This window comes from Cyphomyrmex costatus, unplaced genomic scaffold (assembly GCF_001594065.2).
Source record: "Cyphomyrmex costatus isolate MS0001 unplaced genomic scaffold, Ccosl1.0 scaffold141, whole genome shotgun sequence".
Lineage (NCBI taxonomy): Eukaryota > Metazoa > Arthropoda > Insecta > Hymenoptera > Formicidae > Cyphomyrmex > Cyphomyrmex costatus.
The window spans coordinates 1,203,646-1,226,548 of NW_017275402.1; the positions used below are offsets into that span (position 1 = coordinate 1,203,646).

At 37.5% G+C, this 22,903-nt stretch overlaps 1 protein-coding gene across 6 annotated transcripts in view; it reads left to right on the forward strand.

Annotated features, from left to right (window-relative positions):
• The window catches only part of LOC108783099 (protein abrupt), an 89,546-nt gene that overhangs the window by 52,930 nt on the left and 13,713 nt on the right, over window positions 1-22,903 (forward strand). For 3 of the 6 annotated variants that reach the window (XM_018551564.1, XM_018551562.1, XM_018551563.1), the window contains 5 exons: window positions 12,471-12,695; window positions 13,095-13,295; window positions 13,488-13,653; window positions 14,421-14,480; window positions 15,390-16,108. In XM_018551564.1, the coding sequence (XP_018407066.1) occupies window positions 12,471-12,695; window positions 13,095-13,295; window positions 13,488-13,653; window positions 14,421-14,480; window positions 15,390-16,108 (1,371 nt within the window). Of the gene's footprint in view, window positions 1-12,470; window positions 12,696-13,094; window positions 13,296-13,487; window positions 13,654-14,420; window positions 14,481-15,389; window positions 16,109-22,903 lie in introns of those variants that run through there. The other 3 variants (XM_018551565.1, XM_018551567.1, XM_018551568.1) reach the window with 1 other exon arrangement.

Sequence of the window (22,903 nt, forward strand, 5' to 3'; positions counted from 1 at the left end):
AAAAAAAAAAAAAAAAAGGAACGTACCGAGCGCGCTGAGCCACGCTGGGATCCGAAGAGCGGAGAACGACGAAGCCGCAACCCTCGTCTCCCCCGTCATGTATATATGCTCACATCGCGCGTTGCTATATATGTTACGATGTAATTCAAGAATTTGACCGCACGCCCGTGATGACATTCAAGCGGAATTAAAGACGCGGGCTGGCAACTGCCAGACTTTAATAGGCACCATCATCTGCAGACTAGAGAATATTTTTTTAAACAATAACGTATTATGTATTTATTCTGGTGATTTACGTTGATTTTACTTACTTTATATTTATTAATTTAAAAAATGTTTATTTTATTTATATCTCTTTCTCTAAAAAATAAACTAATTTTTTAGGATAATTGAGGTGGAGAAATAATGTGTACAAGGATAATTTTTATTTTTACAAGAATGTTCCGTTCAACAAGCTGCTTCGCAAATTTGTCAAAATGCGTATTTCTTTCGCGCTTCTTCAATTCAGAAGCGATCGTTGCTCTTAATTTTCGGTTTCAGAATGTTACCTGAATCACTTCAGGATGACGAACCGGGTTAACGAACGAAAGGCTTCTTCTTCAATTCAACTCGCAATTTTTTCCAAAGATACTTGCAATGTCACTACCGAAGAATGCGTGATTGTTTTTTCGTTTTGCGTGAGTCTGGACGACGCATTCGACTTCAGTCAGGGATTTCATCTGAATCATGCGACTTCTGTCAATTCTCTCAACACGAACACTTTCTTGGAATCTCGTTGATCGAAGCAAATACTTATTAATTACCTAATTTCTTGAATCTGAATCATATGTATGCTGAATCAGCATACGACGTAATTAAAGCTCACAGAACCTTCAAGTGGAATATGCGATTCTTATTAGAGCGATATTTAAATTGAACAGCGCTTCGTTACTTCTATCAACAATGCCATAAATGTTAGAACACAGTATCTCATTGTTGTCATAAGTGTTTCGCGATTAAGATCACTTCTAAGAAGTCTAAAATTTCTAGAATTATTAAATTAATTAACAAATTCGCAGTGCATGCGGTAGTGATTCGAGTTCAAAGTTGAAGTATGATAAATACATCCGTTCCAGACATACATACTTATTTCCAATGCTAAAATATTTCCTTAACGACGGGGTTAGTGTTGCATGGCCTTTCGAGCATCTAATATTACTATCTGCATCAGCATATTTCGCAACACTTCTAAATTCATTCACATCCACGAGCTCCCTTATCTCGGCCGTCCGATAAACATTTCCTGTTCAAATCTTTCCGTAAATACGCTCCGTCATTTTACTCGTGTTTTGCCAATCGTAACGTGCATTGGCATATTGCGGAGAGTCATCGTACCACATATACTGTGGTATTATTCGGTTCGTTGCGTCGTATGCAAATAATAAATCGCTTCACGGCGTCGTTTAATTGCTCATTATTGTCAATTTATTAATTACCCATTCCTACCGATATTTTCCGGATACCAAATTCTTTGACTCGGTCTCTCCTTTTGTACTTGATACTTAGTCTTACCGGCAAATTCCACTAGTTCCACACGACTTTTCTCGCGTACGTCTATGGCGATCAGCATGCGCACGTGTCTTCTTCCGTATACACGGACGTTCGCTCGCACGCACACGCGTGTTCTCCGGACTCTGTGTAACGATCCGTTAATAACGTTACCGTTAACCGCGCATTAGTGGTCACCGCGGCTATTTGCATATCGGATCGGTAATTTCCAACCGGCGAGAGAGCGGAGCGCAAGTGTACGAAGTACACGCGTCCATGAGTGCGTGCGTCCGCGCGCGGGGCTTGATATACACGCGCGCGCGGAATCCGTTGGCCGCGAGAGGTGCCTCGCCGGTCACCGCACTATGAATCGGCCATTATCGGTGATTTATACGTCGTCGAATCGAAGGCGTCGTTGCCGAAATGGATACCGCGCGCCGTGAATTTAAAATGCGCGAAGAGATCGACTGGGCGCGATAACGGCCGCCTAACAGTACGCGGCGGGCTAACTATCAATTATCCCGACGTCGAATAGGTCGGAGACTCCGCGAGAAGGAACGGGTATTCTCTTGGCGTATGTATCTGAACCTTGGACTGAAAGTGTTCCGCGCGATAGTGCTCCGGTGCATTAAGGATCTGGCACGGCACAAAACGCGCGGCGGAGATTAATGAGAGTGGATGATAATGTGGGTGGACACATCGTGATTATTTATTACTGTACGTACGCGGAAGTGCGTTTAGATTGTTCGAATGAGGAGAGACGTACAAAAGTCGACGTTCTCCTTTGCGATAATTACTCGCGGGTAGAGTTACTGGCTGTAACCTTTTAAGAATATATACCCTTTTGAGATATCTCGCGTCAAACAGCGTATTCTTACTTTTCACTTATTGAAGCACTCTTTTCTGAGAAATGGGACAAAATTAAAAAGGAATATTATTTAATACTTAAATTTATCATTTTTATAAAAGAAATTGAACTTGTACTAAAACGGTATATTAAGGCTGCTTCGCTTTGTCGCTTTGTAAGCTTTTATTCTTAATAGTTAAGAGATTTGATTAAGATGTAATTAGTGACCTCTCATGTATATTTAATATTTGTTATAAAAACGTATCTGCAATATACGTTGTATATACAATTACTGTAAATTGCTCTCTTTAATTTTATTTTTTAGTATTATATTATTTAAAAGTTCTGGCTATTAATTAAAACTTGATATTTACAAAATTATATATTAATAGGTCATTATGTCGATAGAAATTACGTTCTAGAAATTTGATTTTATCGACCACCTACATCTAACGTATAAAAAATTATGTTTCCTTTTTCTCCGACTGCCGGATCATCATTGTTTTTAAAAAGTGTACTCTTTCTGTGTTCCAGGTATAATAATTCTATCCGCGAGTAATTCTTTCCATCGTTAACACGACGAAGAGAAATAGAGAAGTTCGTAAAACGAAATATAATTGATAGTTTGTCGATACATCTACATGCTGTATGCAGAATGTTTTATGCAATGCGCGGTAATTGTGCAGCAACAATTCCTTATTATCAATAATAGCATTTTACGAAAGATAACATTAGTATAGCCAGCGGTACGTAAAAGTGTTAATGCCGAGCACTTGTTACGACGCGACTAGAAAATTCGCAAATCGCGATGCCGGACGCAGATAACGCGATCACCAGACATGTATTATTAATGGATATCTCGATTATAAAAGCGGCCGACTATTATATACGTACGGACGGTTCTAGGTAACCGGGCTAACAATAAAATTCGCTCCTCACCGCTTAATATTCCTTGACTTCTCGATGCATTTTGCATCCCGCTCAATCACCGCCGCCCCCTCCCGCGACTTGCCCGCTATCTTTTAAAATATCCCGCCCGCCTCGAGTGCGGCATGTCTAAATATATCATGTGATTCGTATCGTATCAATTCTAAATAGCAGCGTGAACCGCGAGAGAATGAGAGAGAGAGAGAGAGAGAGAGAGAGAGAGAGAGAGAGAGAGAGAGAGAGAGAGAAAGGTCGATAAAGGAGCTGCAGAATGTACCTTCCCCTCTTCCTTCTCCGTTAAAACCGTAACGTTGTTCCATTACTCGTGATCTATACTCGATTTATTATTAGGACTTCGGAAATCTTCAATAATACCCGAAGCATTATTCATACCCTCGCGTTTAAGGCTAGATCCCGATCCCGAGTTTGATTTGTCGTTTGATTCAATGCTAATGCAGGCTTGAAAGTCATGCAGTTATAAGCGCGCTAAACGCTTAGTGCGAACATAAGCAAATGCATATTGGATTTTTATGTGCAATTCAGCAGTACTCTGTCTTGTCAGAACCGCAGTTGCGCCGCAGAGTATAATAATGTTTTCTCCGCTATAGGCAAAGTAAACGTTTATACGTGTCGATTAGACTTTATTTGATTTAATCGCTTTGTAAAAACGGAAAGGAGAGAAGTGAGTTTAAATTCCTCCCACATCACTTTGACTTAAAAAAAAAAAAAAAAAAAAAAAAAGCGATATTCGCTGGGTTGTTTTTTTTCCCCGGTGATATTACAGAGGAATAGGCGTTTGCCGGAATGCGTTACTGTGAACGCAACGTGTTTATCTGTGGAAAGGGTATTCATTAATTTTGCACCGTGCTCGCTAGCCGGTATTCTCGTTTTTCGTTAGTGCGCACGGACGTACTCGCATTACGCTTAATGTCACGCGCCTAAGCGGCGCACATGCGGCCAGCGAATTATCGCCGGTATTATAATTGTGCTGTGTGTGCGCGTACTATACACGCTCCGTCTTTTCCGCTGGAGTGCGACGTAGCGAAATCAACGTCGCACAGAGAGGCGTTATACGGCGCGCCGCGCCGGCCGGCGTATCTACGAAATTATACTTCATTTATATTGCCGCTGCGCGCAATCTGCTGCATTCTGTTAATAGAAACGTGAACAAGTATCTCTCGCATTACGTTGAAATAGTCAAACAGCGTTCATGTTGCCCATATAAATAGTTTTTATCTGCGCGATTGTCCATATAAATCTCGGCGATAGCGATATAGGAAAGTGTAATATGTTAATGGCGCGAATGATGCGGTATTATCTATACTTTTTATTGTTAAATTGCAAGGCAAGCTGATTTCTTAATCGAGAGTATATCCTGCGCGATTATATATTTTTTTGTTGTTGCTCAGCGCGGTATTCGTGTTCGTTTCAATTCGAATTTCCTCCTCTTACCGAGGAGGCAAACTGATTTCTTAATCGAGAGTATATCCTGCGCGATTATATATTTTTTTTTGTTGCTCAGCGCGGTATTCGTGTTCGTTTCAATTCGAATTTCCTCCTCTTACCGAGGAGGCATCATCTTTTGTGTATGCGCATAATTATGTGGGATTACGCGCAGAACATCGCGCAGCAATTCCTTTTTCTTTTTTACTCGACGAAGACGGACGCGCCTCGCCTTTCGGTGTCCTGTTCTCTTTCAGTGCTCGTATAACGAAGCGAAAATGTCGACGCGCGTACCGAGACGCATTATGCTGCATGTATTTTTATCAACGGAAATGCGTCGTTGTACGTGCGCGCATTCCTGTGCCCGCGACTGCCTGGAAAAGGCGACGCCTGGAGAAACGCGCGCGATGCACATTTATTGTCCTCTCCCTCTTTCGCTGCATCGGCAGCGTCGACGTCGCGATCCAGAATCCACGGTGAATCAATAACGGGAAGGTCGGGAGCGTCGCGACGGTGATGATTACAATCGTTATCTCGCGAATGGAATATTTCGCAATAGCGTAACATTGCGGCGCGAACGGTCTATCAGTTGCGTATATAGAGGCAATGGTTCATTAATACCTGATTGGCATAATTATACAAAGGCTAGTGTGTTATCTATGTATGATTCAAAGGGAGCTGATAACGCGGGTAAAAGGATTGCTTATATATAAATCCTTCGCAAATCCCAATACCAAATTAATTAGATAATCATTTTCAAACGCTTTAATGTTTTAAACAAAGAAGATCATAATATACTTCGCATTATGTTCAAACCTGTTGTTATTTTTAACGTTAACAACAATCAAACAAGTATTTGTTAAATAATTTAAGATATAATGTTAAATACATGTATATAAACGTTAATATATGTGTGCGAGGGAGTATGTTTGTATTTTTATACGTACATATGTAATGTCAATCTGTACGCACGACATAATGTTTACCTTGACACGAATAAAATTAAAGATAACAAGTTCGCTTAATTCAATCGACAAAATTTTCGATGGTTTATCAGTTATGATAGCTGACGATCTAATAACTAATCCCGTTATCTGTCACTGTATTTTGAAAATAATTTATTATTGTTGTTACCAGCGCGTGTAAATTGATGTTGGTAGCATTGCTAAAAAAAAAAAAAAAGCAGGAAGTTAGTAACTATGTGCGAGGTTTGATCGATATCCATGCCACTATTATCCTACGAATTGGCTGGATAATGCGAGGAAAGTTTAATACATGCGTCAGTGAAACATCAGACATCGAGATAAGCAGATAAGAGAAGCGCAAACGCGCGTATGTGTTGTTGTGGGTACGCTCACGTACATGAATTCCTGTGAAGTAATAGATTCGAATGGACAGTAATTCGCGGGTATCAAAACAAACCAATTATTAACAAGTTCTGAATTATTTAAATGCTAAAACGTTCGTATATTTTAATATTCAAACGCGAAAATTAATTAATACACATGAATATTCACGAAAATAATGGGAGTTTTTTTTTATCGTATTTATGGCGATTATAACTGTATTGTTCGCCACGAATGAACATAATATTAAAATATTAAATGCTAAATCGAAAAAAAGTATAATAATAAACGATCCAATATTCTTGAATGAATTACTATATCCTAGAGAAACTCTTTGAGTACAATTTTAGTCACTTAAAAGTGACATCGAATATATCGACAGCTTTAATCATGCATCGATATATCAATATGCAGCAAACAATTCGATCTCTGCATTCAAATAATTTTAGCAATTTTGCGGTCGAATGGGCATACGGTAACGTTAATTCTGTATTGGATAAAAGCTAAATTTCTATTGGGTTGAAGCTTCGTTGCACACCGTGCACGCCGGTATTGCCGCACGATGGTATTTTCGATGATCGATGACTCGCGCTTTGCCCAGCGTATCGATCTTCCGCAAACGAGCGTCGAACCCATCGCTACTTACACGCGTATATACGTGATGCCGATATGTTTTACGAAGCCACGACTGCTGGCGTGCACACCGCATAACCGGATCAGAAACCATGCAATCGTATCTACTTTTCTACTTACGGTTTAGTTAGGGTGCTTCGCGCGCATGCGATATCGCCATGTATAGCTGTTGCACACGATTACGTACCCGATGTTCGTGACACTTGGCGTTCTTTAATGCGCACGCTATAAACTGTACAATGACACCCCTGTATTTCCTTTCATGTGCAATTTAGAGCCATCTTCTCTCGTATAAAACAACTTGGAATTTATTTGTCAAAATACTGACGCAATCTTCTTTGCTTCTCGTATCAACATGATGAGCAAGCGATCTCAATGATTTTTAAATCATTTAAATTTTTTTAACACATTCGTGCACTATGGAGGAAAGGATTAGAATTTTTTAGTCGTGATTTTCGATCATACGAACGATTGAAATATTTTTAAGAATTGGAACATATCTATATGTTTTTATAATAATTTTATTCATAAAATAATTAGAAAGAAAATATTTTTATATTTACTTTAGCTCTGATTAAATTACATACTATTTTTTGTTTATCACGTTTCTTCTCTAAATAAATCATTTCCCGACTATAAACATACAACTCTTGATGCGAAATATTATTATAATACTTGTTTTTCTCCCTTTTGTTTATTATTTCGTTTAATCGTGCAAGAGTCGTGCTAAATAATTTAAATCATAACTCACGGCGTATTCATAAACTGAGATACCGATACCGAATGCCTCTGAAAATAGATGCTTGTGTGTTACAAATAAAAAAGACACATAGCCCGTTATAATGAACAGGAACTCTGAAGGAGTTAAGTTAAGGGCACCGGCACTGCAGTACGTCTTGCGACACGCTCGGGTACAAGTCCGCTCATTTTCTACGGCGTATCGTTAATCTCCGCCGCCCCCTTCATTGTGTCTCTCACGCATGGCCCCTGTTTATTTCCACTAATCAATTATCGGTGCCGTTCGATCACGCGGCCGATTCTTAATCGCTTGCCACGATCTTCGCCGCACCGCTGCTTTGCGGATTTTAGAAAGCGGACGTTCTGAATTCCGCCGCGCGATCGCTCTCAGGTGGTTGGATAATTATGGTCGAACGACGCTAGTGATTCGAGGAAAAATCGTGTGCGGCATGGGGGACTTGCGAGAAGTCGTTAATAAGGCTGGTGCAAGATTTCCCACGTTGTAAGCCATGTGAGCGTCGATCCACGAAAAATCATGATGGAAGCTTACCAACTGACTAGACAAATGGGATAGACTGTAATCTATCCATCAGGAGATAGATCGGTATCTTATTCACATTTTTTTTTTTTTTTTAAAGGATATTGGTTTCCGCTGCGGAAATGAAGAATTGATACACATTGCGACAAGCTCGCAGCTTGAATTCTGAGAATCGATTAAATGAATTATGTATATCGGTAAATATTATATTATCCGGCGGCCATTTTTGATGATTGAGACAAATTGTTTGTTGGACGAAGTGTATAGGAACAATTTATCAATTAGATTTCATTTGATAACGAGCACAACGATGTGATACTGCAATAAGATCTTTAATGATAGATTGCATCAATATATATTCACCGTATTATAATTTTATGTTTAATTGTAATAGAATTAAACATTAGTCCCTTTGGAGAGCTATATTTTACAAGCAAATGATAAAGTGTAATTAGCAGTTATGTCGACATATTCTTGCATACATATAGGTGTAATCGAATAAGTATCATCCGTCAGGGAATCATGATGATATATATATCGTGCAGATCGATACGTATCTCGCAAATTAATCGGAGGCTCTTTGATCATTCGCCTATTCTGCTCTGACGCACACGCGATCATACAATTAATTATTGACCCGTTTTAATCCCGTTAGGTCTAATTAGAGAGGATGGTGTCTCGTCTCAAAGTTGTTAATTGAGTTGGTTAATGCGATAAAGGAGTTCGTAGTGTTCTCATTCTCCTCCCCTTTTGCACCATCCATTGTCTTGCTTCTTCTGCTTCTCTGTTTCACTTTATATCTCTTTTCATTGCGGAATTCTAAAGGTGTGCAGATACCTGCAGACAGTGATTATTTCCACTACTTCAATTATTTCAATTATTCTCATCAACGAGCTTTCCAGCACCCGATAAAGTTATCGAGGTACCCTATATGTATATGACATCCTTTAATATTCGCGAGACCTCAAAATAAATGCGCTTGTTGAAATTTGCCAAGACGAACGCATGTGAAAACAAATTACAAATTGAAGGAAAGTTTATTTATATTTTTCTTTTATTCTAAAAGTTTAACCCGGTAAATCCTTCATTAACATTATCTCTTCGAATTATATGACACACAAATGTGATATAATAATAAAATATTACGACAACGAGATGTTCTGGATTGCTCGCAATTGAACTTTCCTTTATTTTGTATCGTATAATAAGGATCGTTTATTCAATCGCATAATTATTATTAAAAAGTGCTTTATATAACTGCGGGATTATTGGTAAAAATATTTCTCTCCTACGCGCCGTGGAAACTGCCCTTCGAGAAATGAATCTCAATGTATTCGATTGATTAAGTCATGCTTTTGTCGAGATAAAATGCTCAACCAGCATAGATTTTTTTTCTTTTATTACGGAGCGGCTATCGGCATTTAATAAAATATAGTTCTCCAATTATGAAATTGCATTGTACGATTATATTGATTATATTCGCTGAGAAAAAAATTTAACTTTCTGTTCGTCATTTTTTAAAGTTATTCCTCAACAAGAAAAGTCAAATATCATTTATATGTATTTATATATAGAAATAATTAAAATATATATACATGTTATGAATTAAATAAAAGTATGTTGAGAAGAGGGCTATAAACCAAATATACCTGTGTTATGTCATAAATATATTTCAACTATAAGTTATGCCAATCTCGAAATTTATAATAAATCTTCTTAAACACAGTTAAGATTCTTAATTCAACACTTATTAACATATTCTTTCAATTATATCATTTCTACGCAATATATGCGCAACTTGCTTTTCCATCTCAAGAGAACCATTTATTCGTTACATTCCGTTGCATGCAGTCCAATAAATCGAGACGCCGCACCTCGCTGCACCGCGTGCACAGACGTTAAGTCGATACTGGCCAATAATAAATGCCTCTGCACATGGCAGCGTCGAACCCTCCGCTGCCGTGGGTTTTCACGTACCGACGTTAAATTCGGGGCATCGATAATCGAAGTTGGAACGGTTCTTCGCCGAGGTCGCGGCATTGTACGTCTCCGCGTTCGTGGTACGATGTGTATACGTATGTGCAGCATCACGTCGTCGTTTCGGTATAACTGTGTAGGCAGGCGCACGGAAAGCCGCGCCATCCCAGGAGGTTCATTAATTATAATTAATATCGCTGTCGATAATGGCACTAGCACTTCGTATAATATTGCCATGACGTACATACATCGTCGTGAGACGCCTCCGCTTTATGCGGTCTGCTCTCGCGGTCTTTTCGCAAGAACGATCGTGATCGATGCCGTTATATATCGAGATATAACCCTCCCATCTAACCGAGAACACATTACGTGTTTGCACATTATTAAAATATGCGGCATCATATATTTATTTAGAAATTTAAAACAGCTACCTTAGTTATTATACGTAGGTTTGTACAAACAAAAGAAATGAATCAATAAATAAGTAAATTAGAAAAGTTAATAGGAAAAATAAAAAGAAAGATATATGTGCCTTTCTCTCTTTTTCGGGTCACATCTTGATAACTTTGATATCTAATTTTTTCTTAAGTGGGCTAACAAAAAGAATGACTCTGCTGAATCGAAAAATTTAGTTAGATACAACTCTGAAAATATAATCATGTTAAACCATCAAAGTAGTTATGTAGGACGTTCAAGCATAATGAGCAATGCTGCAAAAAGTTTTGATATAATCTAGCTTGAACGTCCTATATAATTATTTTTAGATTTGTATCTAGTTGAAGTTTTAGATACTTTAGCAAAATCGTTCTTTCCGTGCATGCACATAATTATTAAATGATAAATAATTCAGATGTAAACGATACATTATGTTATAAATCTAAACACTACATGTAATACAATAATATATAAACACAAATTTTGTAATAAAGGCAAAACGAGAACTATATATGTGCAACTTTGCTGGTTGAGAATCAATTGTCATCATCTAACGATCCCGAAGATCGTTCAATATTAAGAGTTAATTCGCTGATCTGACAGGTGTAAGAATTGATGCCTTAGGTATACGAGAACATCCCGACGTAGATTGAGTATCGATCATTATACGCGTCGTGGTTATAAATTGTCGTTACGAATCAATTGGCCGTCGAGCGTGACTATTCGTGGATGCAATTAACCATCGGCGAAAAGCGATTTCACTCGGTCAATTCGTTGATGAGAAAGGTGAGAAGGTATCTGGGGCACTCTTGGCAATAAGGACACATTTTACGTCATTTCGTTTTGGAATTCTTCATTCTTGTAATTACCTGTACCAATGTAAAGCTTTTCACTCTCTTTATTTAAAGTTTTACTTGAATAAACCTTCTTCGTGTGTGCATGAGTTTATTTAAATAAAGATAAAAGTAATCATAATTCATTGGCGTGTATTAACGTTACATCTCGTAGTTTAAAATCATTCAAGTCACCCTGCTGTGCGTATTTACAAAAAATTGGCGATTTATGTGCTCTTAAAACGTACAAATCGGTGCAGCAACGCACCAAGATGAAGGGTAGCTCCGACGTGGATTAAACGACGCTGATTATATGCATCTCGCTTGTAAATCGTTACAAATTAATCGGCCGTCAGACTCCCCCCGGTGTGTCCATCGATAGATGGGATTAAGCGCTTTGCAAGAGGGATCGATTTGCTAGGCATCGATCAGAATCCTCGTACACCTCTTAACCTTTAGCCGATGTTGAATCGTTTACTTTGAAAGGAAGAAAAGAAATGAAATGTTACTCTTCTTTTTGCACGATAGATATCTAAGTGTATATGGTTTGCTGAATTTCAGTATACGTGAGAAACGTTCTGTTCTGTACTCGGAGGAGGGCGAAAGAAAGGGTAGTATTCGTTACCGTCAAACCTTTTGACCTCTCGCTGATAGAGGATCGATGTATCTCTCTTGGTTTCCGATCTTCTCTCGTATGAATCTACGATTAGAAAAATTGCGCGCTTCCTGATGGATCGATTACCTTGATCGATCATGCGTTAGTTAGAGCGCATACTTTTTGTAATTGCCACGCTACGTATAAGATAACTGTACTAATGGCTGCCCGGGATAGGCTGATAATTAATAGCTGTGATTAATTTGACACTGGTATCTTATATCAAATCTCGTTGAATCAGCGCTGCGTGGATCAGTGTACGACTGTTCGATTGAATGGATAATGTTGAGCAGTATTGTACGATTGAGTTTGAAATTGTATTTGTTGCACGCTATCTTCAAAGTTTATAATTTTACAATTTTATTTTGTGTTAAAAGTTAAAGTAATTTTCTATAAACAAGTTATAGAGATATTAAACAATTTTAGATATATATAATATTACAGAAAAATTGAATTATAATATTTAAATGTAATAATGTTTTAAAATTACGTCAGGATGCTTTTATTATTTAAGTGTTTTGCATTATTAATTATGAAAATGAATTCGAAGGAAGTGTTAACTTTTGTGCAGGCAAATCCATGTCCTCACCCGATCGTAATTCTGAAGGATGTGGCTTCGTCGGACATGGAATCCTTACTACGTTTTATGTATCACGGGGAAGTGCACGTGGGTCAGGAGCAATTACCTGCTTTCCTGAAGACGGCTCAAATGCTTCAAGTACGGGGTTTGGCGGACGTTAATAGCGGCGCCACGAAAATTCCATCGTCGTCGGCCGGCAACAACGGTAGCGCACCTGTAAGTTGTCCCCGCGGCAGTTTAATATGGAAGTTGGAAAATTAATTATACGAATTATACGGCTGGTTTCGAACTTTTAATTAATTTAGCCTTAATTAAAACGAATTTTAATTAATGTGCTTTTAACACTACGCCGTCGCCGCCATCGTGACAGGCGGAATCCCGGCTAGAATTTCCTACTTCGTCCTTTAGCTTTTAATTTCACGACTTATAATAGACGTTAGACAAATATTACGTGGAAGTTTTAATAATGGAGTATCCGGAGTTTCTCTGATTATACATATATAATGAGATTATCGAATGTTAAATATTAATTGGAACTTAATTATGAAGAATGATTGCTTTGTCTTTTTCATGGATGCTGTACTATCACCCGTATATTATCTTTAATTTGATCAGGCAACTCCACGTAACTGGCAGGATAACGGTAGAGGAGATCTCAATGAGAGTGAGTTGAGTCCACCGGAAAAGCGAGCAAGAAGTTACAGTCCGCCAATAGGAAACCACGTCGAACCAAAATTGGATCTTCAGGAATCCTTATTAGGCCAGGCACTCGAAGGTGGTCCCACGATACACACGACATCCACAAACAATATACAGGTAAGCAAGGATTATGTATATGCCAAGTTAGGCAACAATAATGTGATGCTCTTATTAGTTATAAACGTATTTCCGCGTAAAATTGTAAATTTAAATTTTTATAATAGACTTGTACTTAGTATCTTTGCAATAATTGTAGCTATTTTTTTTACCGGTATTTTATAAATATGAGGATATTTTGTTCATTTTCAGGCACAGTCAACTGGCGAAGATTCGAATTCTATGTCAGAAAATGAAGAGGATGTGTCGAATCACGGCAGCATTCTTAACGCAGTGAAGACCGAGCCAAGTGATATTCTAAATGATTCTATAGAACACCATCGGAACAGCTTCCCTGCAGCGTTGTTAAGTCTTCAAGGTAATTATATACATTTGGCTTTTATATTTGAAATTCTCACAATAAACCTTATAAAACATTTTATATTTAACATATTGTTATATCGTTTGCTCTGTTTGAAATTCATTTAATTATGAATAAACCATGTACTCCGAGAATAAGCAGATTATTGATCTGTTTTAAAAATATGTTTTATATTAATAATTACTTATATGTATATTATAAATATCGGCTACTTCGGTATTTATAAGGCAGAGTTGAATTTACGATGGACCAAAGAAATCCCAGTTTTGTCGAAAGGATGCAAATTAGTTTTTTAATTAATGGCACATTTAATTACTAATTACATTTGTAATTAATTATTAATTCCTCGTCCAGTTACTAATTACTTTCGTAATTAGCAATTAGCCCGACTTAATTACTAATTACGGCTTCAATTAAAATTAATTAATGAATAATTACAATTATTTCTATTTGTGTACATAATTTCATTGTATTCTTTGACTTATGAAAATGTGTTAATATGAATCTATTATGAAATGTAATAAACTAACATATTATTAACATAATTTGATTTCGTTTACTTGTGCTCTAGTCAATTGAGCGATGTAAATCTCATGATTTATATATTTATACTTATCATGAAACAATAGTTGACTTTGTTAACGCATACCATGTGTGCACTACATAATATTATATTAAATATTAAAAAATTAATTTTCTATTTTTAATTCAAAACAATTTACTAAGATAATTGATCTAATTGATTCTCTATTTTTAAATTACAGGCATGAACATGCCAGGACCTTCGGGTATGCATCAGGTAGCCAATCAAGATCCAAATTATGGTAAGTTTATCAAATCTATGATTTGATCTCACCCTTTTAAACATTCTTAATGCCCAGACTAGTATCCTTCCGTCGTTTCCTAAGACTCTGATCTCTCGTTGTTGCGTTGAATGCATGAAACTCTCGTACCTCTCACAACCCTTGCATCCCTTGTCAGCTACCCCTCTTATCACACGGTGAGCAGCAACGTAATTATGGAGTCGCATCTCAACGGCTCTTCTATGATTTTCATTTTATTGTGACGTATCTTACATGGCGGAGACATAAATCTTTTTCATAGTAACTATCATGCAATGACCTTTCTATTCGGAAATAAGCATCATATTTTATCCTCGTCACTGTCTTTGTCTGTGATATGAGGCTTATTTTCGACATCGTATATTATCTTAAAAAATTGTGCAAGAGTGAAATCGATTCGCGTCGTTACTCTGCAATGTCAACAAAATTTTCAGGCTCAAAAATCGAATTGTAAATCTAAACTTATATTATTCGTAATTATTTAAAATAATCTTAATTATGCGTGTACACACATATCAATGTAGTGATCTTATTCGGTCTCAATTTGAATAAGAATTGGAAACAAATCGCGATATGGGAAGATAATGAAGAAGAGACAAACAATATAGGGCGCACAAGAGCGCCAGGAACAATTAAAGGTTGCCATATTAACTCGCACGATACGAAGGATTGAATTCGATTCTAGATTTAGGGAGAGACTCATTGGGGGAGGGTAGAAAAATTATTGAGGGCAAAACCTTGTCTTTAGAACTTGGAAGTACACTTTCAGAAAAAAGAAAGTTGAAAAAAAAATACATAAGAAAGGGCAGTGGGAGGCAAAAAAAGCGATTGAATAGTGTTTAAGGGATCGTACGAGGTTGGCTGAGGACTGACATTGGCTGGTGGTTCCAGGGCGGTGGCAGCCCTCTGGAGGAGACGGTTCAAGTTCGAGTTCCGGTTGGCTCCCGGGTTCATCTTCGAAGAACGAGCACGCCGGATCTGAAACCTACCAAAGCGGCGGAGGTCACAACTCAAAAGGGCAGGATCTCTCGGCCCTGCTTCAGCATCATCACCATCAGCATCACCATGCCACCAGCCAACAGTCGTCGCAGCAACACACCCTCAATGCCCTCAACTCCCTCAATAACCTAAACAGTGAGCAACTTACGATGATGCATCAGAAACTGCAGAACAATCTCCAAAGTCTCCAGAGCACCTCTGTCAAGAGTGAGCAACTGAATCTGATACTACAGTCTTGCGCGAAGGACAAGATCGATATGGCGATACTCCAGCAACAATCTCACAGGCGGTATCATCAGCAAAGGGAGGACGCCAGTCACGCCGGTAAACCCAAGTGTCCCGAATGTGGCAAGATATACTCGAACAATTCTAATTTAAAGCAGCACATTGTTAATGTTCACACTGTGCAGACCGAGTATATCTCATGTCACGTGTGCAGCAAGCAATTCAAGACCAAGCAGTACTTGCAGATTCATCTGCTTTCCATGCACGGCATCAGAAAGAGAAAAACTTACCCTCTGTATCACCAGATACAGACACACGTGCAGGCGCAACAGCAATCTTTACAGCCTGCCTCACAAGTTTCCACAAGCCAACAGTCTCAACAATAATATTCCTCGGCTGACGGATGATCCGAAGACAAGTAGCAATCTGGAAATTGATCGAAGAGGGCTTGCTATTTACATACATGCGAAAGAATCATTCGCTGATGCCTCATAATTTGTGATCCCTTTGTGAAGGCTTTTGACAGACGTTTTTATAGTGATGTATTCATCGTTATTGCGCTATGAAGAAATCAAATGTGAACAACGCGTTGCACAGTGTGCTTGTGTCTTCAGCGAAAGTGAGTTGACGCTGACGACATCATAGATGTAATGTATTTGTTTCCTGTGAGATGCGCTGAAGGAAGGTGCGTAGATTCAACATAAACTTTAATATTCCTTTGTTTGATGATTATTAATATTGAATATTGAAAGATAATTGCATATCTTTCTACAATGACGTGCAATTATACAGTTTAATAAGACTGCATGAAGTAATTTTGTATTTTAGTTTTGAGAAGATTTTATAATTAGTTTATTTTAGTTAATGAATATAAATTACGACGAAGAGTTTTTGCTCCGATTAGCACATTATATGAATATCTTATTATTTTTTTTTTTACGTATCAAGAAATAATACAATTAATTGCAAGTTTTTTATTTATTTTATTTTTTATTCTTTTTTATTTTTTATTTTTTAATTGTAAAGAGAAAAACTTAATACTCGATTTTTTGTTCATATGAAAAAATAATAAATATTAAATTTTTTTCATTTGATCATATAATCAATCTTATTTCTTATACATGTGTTATATGTATGCTTCTCAGTATTTTATAATGTAATATTTTTGTTAAGTATACATTAATATTTTTGTTAAGTATACATTAAGTATACGCTTAACTGAAAGAAAATAAATTTTCATTTACTTGTATTTTACTTGGAAGTATTTATTATAATTAATGTAGTACTTTTCGAATGATTTGATTGCACATTCGGCCTCCCTCTCAGCGCATCAACGGTGGTTAAATTTGACCCTGAGTGTGCGTCGAAAAGGCCGCGCCTAAGCGATCGAAACTCACACTCGTAGATATTCGTTTTTTATTAGACTACGGATAAGGGTGCGGAGGTGTCGATAGGTAAGGCGGAGGCGAAAGAGGGTGCTGGTACGAGAATTGGCCGACCTATTTTCGTCCTATACCGCAGTGCGCAGTTCACCCTTCGCGTTGACGATAAGCAAGCCTCCTCGATTGGTCGGGAAAAGGAAAAACGGGGGAGAGCGTGAGAGAGAGACAAAGCTAGAAAGAGCTTCGCGAGAGCTTCTTTACCGCGGTATACCTAGTGCGATAAATAAGGCGGTATGACCAACCCCATTTTTTGAAAAGCAGGCTCGCGTTGTGAAAGCCACCCTCCTATGGTATATTCATCGCCTGCTTTTATAGAAGAAATGAGCGGAATGAAGAATTATTCAGAAATGGATGTGAAAGCCGGAGATACGGACTTTCACCTTCGAGAGCTATTCTTATTAATTTCTTCTATTGCTTCTTTTTGTGAAAGAAAGCTTTTAATTATTTATACATATATAAAATATCGATGAGGTTTGAATTTTATAAATGTGTATGTACATATATATTTATTTATTTATATAAATATATATGTATACTGATATGTTTATAAACGTTGCTTGTGCTGTTTGTATATAGATAGGATTAAAAGAAAACAATCAATTTTTTAAATACCACATTTCCATTTTTGAAATTTGCATGAATAGAATTTTGTGATGTTATTTTGCATAATTATCGGAAATGGAAGTATTAGCTGTAATCTCACGGCAGCAATCTGTCATAATTGACATGACTGATGTACACAATATTAATCATGAAATTTCCCCCGTTTATCACTTCGTCAATTTATCTTACACAAAAGAATTGAAAATGGACAATCAAGCTATTCGGGAATCACAATTTTGTCCATTTTTCGTTGTCAAGAAACGAAGATCGACAAGCACTTTCGTAAAAAAAATCGGGAATCAATTGGTACAGCATCACTTTGCCTTTCGTGACGTGTATCGGGAACATGAACATATACGTGTGTCACGCACGCCATCGTCCGCAATATTACGAGGGAGAAAGAGATAGGGTACGTCGTATTGATCTCGAGGATTCAACAAACAGCACCTAGTACCTCCCGCTCGTTCCTCTCTAACTCTATCTTGCTCCTCCACCCCGTGCCAATCCCGTCCCTCACCCTCTCATTCCCTCTTTCCTTCGCTGATACCTCTCCCTGTCTCTCATCGTGTTCCATACCATTCGATTCGCCCTCGCGTATATAGGGTTTGATGAGGGCAAGCAACCCTGCTCGGACGATAATCGCAATTCCATTGTCGGGCTTTCGATCGCCGTCTCTCGTCTCGACAATAGTTCGGATAAGGACCCATCTCCTTCCGCACTTTCTCTACGGCGGAAAATGAGATTGGCGAATCGCAATGCAGGATAATATCTAAAAAAAAAAATTAATTGCAACCACTTTCCTTTATTACACTGTGGTTTCGAATACCATGTGCAGTATTATGTAGCTGACAATAATAATGACAGTGGCATTAGGAATGAATGTTTTTAAATTTTCTTTACTTTGCTTGTTAGCAGTCCATTTGCTGTTAAGTGGAATTTTTGGAAAAATGATGCAAAATTTCGGTGAATTCTGTTAAATAATATCATGTGTAGTTTATATAGTTCCGAAATGGTAAGAATGATTTCCTAGGAAAAGCTAGCAAGCTTATAGGATAGATGGGGTGAGGAGGAGGTAATTTAACCATTCGTGAAAAGTAAGCATTTCGTGGGAATATTAATTTAACCAGGGAAACAGTTTCGATCCATCGATCCGGCGGTGCTTGTTAACAACACGAGTGCCTGTCTCGGGTTAGCAGATTGTCGATTTCCGCGCAGACGAGCGAGCAAGTGAGCGAGTGAATGAGCGAGCAAGAGAAAGTTTCTTGGGGCACGCGATATTCGGGCCTATGACCATCGACCACGCGATCTCGCAGTCGCCACGTTTATCCTCGTTGCGAACCCCTGACAAAACAAACCCCGCCGGCTTATCCAATTCCGCGGTGTTTCCACGAATTTCTTCCATCCTGTACCTCGTGCCAACCCCTGACGCTCGCAACCCCCGACGTAAATGGAGGCAGAGCTTCGCATTTGTTCTCAGCAACCCCCTCTCCCGGCAACTGCCACTCGTCTCCTTATCCGCACACGTTCTTCTTACTCGAACTGCCTTTCTCCCCTTACCCGTTTCGTTCTGCTTATTTCGTGCCATCGCATCGCCGTAAAGCCCGTCGCCTACGAATGCGGCCTCGCCTAAAAGCACTCACCGGTACTACACTCGCGGGTGCGGTCGGGGATGGAATTCACTTCCGTTTTAGGACGTGTGGTAACCCAGTAACACGAGGGAGAAAACGATAGGATAGGATCAGCTGCTAGACTGCGCAGCCACCCGCATGACTCGTGGCTATGATTGATGATTGTCGTTTACGAGTACTTCCAGTTTACTTTGAAGATGACACGATCGTTCATAAGCTTTGAGGAAGGTTTCAGCTGAATGGTACTTTAGTAACGGTAGTTTTTTGTTTGCAAGCCTGATTTATCTTTTTTTTTAAATAATAAATCGCCAAATTTAAACTTAAAAGTTGTGCAATGTATTAAATAAAAATAAATTAGTAATTTTATATGAAAATTTTTTTTAATATAAGGATTATAAAAATTCTGATTTGACAAACTATTGATTAAATCGCAGTAGTAAATTTGCTTCAAGCTGTAGATATCACAGGTGTAGACATCACACTTAGCAAAAAATTTTCGCTAAGTTTCTTCTGCATAAGCTAGAATATTTTATTAAAAAAGTATCTATCCTTTTTGATATTTTTTAGTCTGTTGTACTATGATTTGTAAAAATAAATCATATATCATTTATATAGAGCAATATCAAAGCAACCGTTATCAAGTAATTTTATACAAGAATATTAAGTTAAATACTTATTTAAAATAAAATAAAATGAAAAAAAGACGATGAATTTTATTCGCGATTTTTTTTCTTTGATCTTTTGATTCTTTTAATTTTCATCAATTTTATCAAAATATTTTATTTTATTTTAATCAAGTAGACGTAAAGATTAAAATAAAATAAAATATTTTTAGTTTCACTTTTTTAAAGTTCAGTGCATTTATTAAAAATAAAATGAATATAAAACCGCTTGAATATATCATTTTGTTTGGATGCCTATCAATCATAATTTAATCAAAGTCTATGTCATGAAAATTAAATTAATTTCAGAGAATTTATTTTGATTTAAAAGTTTTATGAACACATACATTTTCATCTTAACTTGTGACATCGGAGACAATTACGCGTATCATTCCAGCCACCGAAATTACGTGTCAGTGTGACTTATGTTCTTTTTGCGCCAGTCCTTATCTCGATCTCTCGCGCTAGATTCTAGCAGCCTACTACAAATCCATGTTTTCTACTGCAAGGTTGACTCTCGATCGCACACTCTCGGCAGATTAGAGCCATCTATCACTCGGATCCGATTTCGGATAGTTTCGTTTCGACCGAGCCTGGTCAGATTCTTATCTTCCTGACGAATTTCCTCTAGGAAAACTTGGCTTTACCAACGTTTGACCACCACTGCTCGATATTTCTTCGCAATATTTTTCGACGTGTATGACGTGAAAGAGAGAAATATTGCAAGTAGATTTCAATATGGCAAAAACGAACATGTAATGGTTGCGTGAGCACACACACGTGATTCATCGGCGATCTTGTTTCTGGCGGTACTATGTACGTGTGTACAGGGCATACGAAACATCCACAGCGCGTGGATGAAGGGACATGGGAAAGATTCTTCTTCGTCTTTTTCTTTCTTAATCTTTGCTGACTGCCCGTATTCCCCAGATGTCCGTTCAAGTCTTGATTTTCTCAGAGTATGGTGTATCCGGGAGAAAAAGAAAACTCGATTACTTGAAGTTTAACGTCAAGAAGAAGATGAAAATAGATATCGACGTTATTTTTTTAACGTTTTCACGTAATATATAGTTGTATGAATAGAAATATTTAATTGGTATATTCTCTTAGATAGATTTCTTAAATATTTGAATCACTGATTAATTTCATATTATAGTAACTTTACTATAATTTTATTTAAAGTTTAACTTTCGCGCACACATATATTTAGGCATTTTTTTATATTAAATTTGTTGATATTTTAAAAGTAATCAATTTCTCTTTACCATCAACAATTCCCCGAATAAATATAACGTTTAAGCTCAGTCAACATTGTTCTAACACTCAAGAAAATGAGGAAACTTCGCGTTGTAAAGATTGGAAAAACCCCAAGGTGAATCGATGACAAGTTATCCCAATCGAGTTGTTTGAAAAACGCAGTTGAAAAACAAAGATCAGTTAGAAAGAAAGGATCCGGAAATGAGACGAGATTGGATGTAATGGCCTATTTCAAGAGTGGCGATGCCATCAAATATATGTATTCCGGGGAGTTTAGGGTTGGCGGATAGGATTTACGTAGGTGATCTATACATGGCCTAGAAGGCGTAAAACATCACTGGAGGGTATCGCGGGAAGGATAAAAATGAGGTTCTTGCGCGATAAGCGGAGCAACGAGACGAATGCACGGTGTCACGTTGAATTGCTTGTGTCTCTCCCTTTTTTCTATCTATCTGTCCTTCCTTTATCCGACCTTATCCCACCGATTCTTTCGTTTCTTGCGTCTTTAATGTCTCAGGCGTCCCTTTTCTTCGCTTTCATTCTCGCGAAATCCACGTGCTGCTGTCGCACGCAGAACGACTTGGATCGCGCCGAGGATGGCTCACCGTACATTATTGCGTTCTCTGGACAAATAACGATTGCAATTCTGTCTCAGAACTTGCCGCATTAGTCTTTGCGACACTGTTTGGCAAACAGACTTTTAAATGTAAAATGTATTTTTGCTGATTCAGATACATCATGATAAGGAAGTCTTATGGTTGAGAACATTGCTTTTTTTTAAAAAAAGGTATCTCGTTATCGTTACTCGTTACTCGTTGTAAAAAATAACTCATGGTTACTCGTTATCCACTGGAAAAGATAACTCGTTAACGTTATCGTAACTAAAAAAATATTGAGTTGATACAATTTCCGTTACTTTTTCACTGAATTCTGAATTTTTCACTGATTTTTTTTAGAGTGGCATTCAATTGTACGTCACTAATTGACAAGTTCAACACAAAATCCAGAGTGGCTATAGTCGATCGCAACATGATCAAACGTAACACTCCTTTCGTTTATGCACATTCCATACATATCTATCTTTCAGGTGTACAGTAACGGTAAAAAAGTAATGATTATGTTTATTAAGCAAATTATAACTGCATTATCATTATCGTTGCCAGGGCTAGCAACGTTATCTCATAAAAATAACTCGTTACCATTACCATTCTTTTTCCTAAAAAAATAACTCGCTCACGTTACTCGTTATTGATTTGCAAAAATAACTCGTTACCGTTATCGTTACTCGAAATATAACGAATCATTACTTTTTCGTTACTCTGTTTCTTGACAATAGAATATTATGTGCAGATTTTTTTGATAAATGTAAAAAAGATATCAAAATTCTATTTTTTAATAGAGGAATAGAATTAAAAAAATGTGTATATATATATATATGAGTATATATATTCATATTTATTAGGGTAGAATTCCACGTGATCTCGCTGGTCTCATATCACTACGGGTCTCATCACTAGGTGCGTTCCGTTTCACGCACAGTGCGTATAATACATCATTTTATCCTTGTTGTTCACTGAATATTAAAGAAA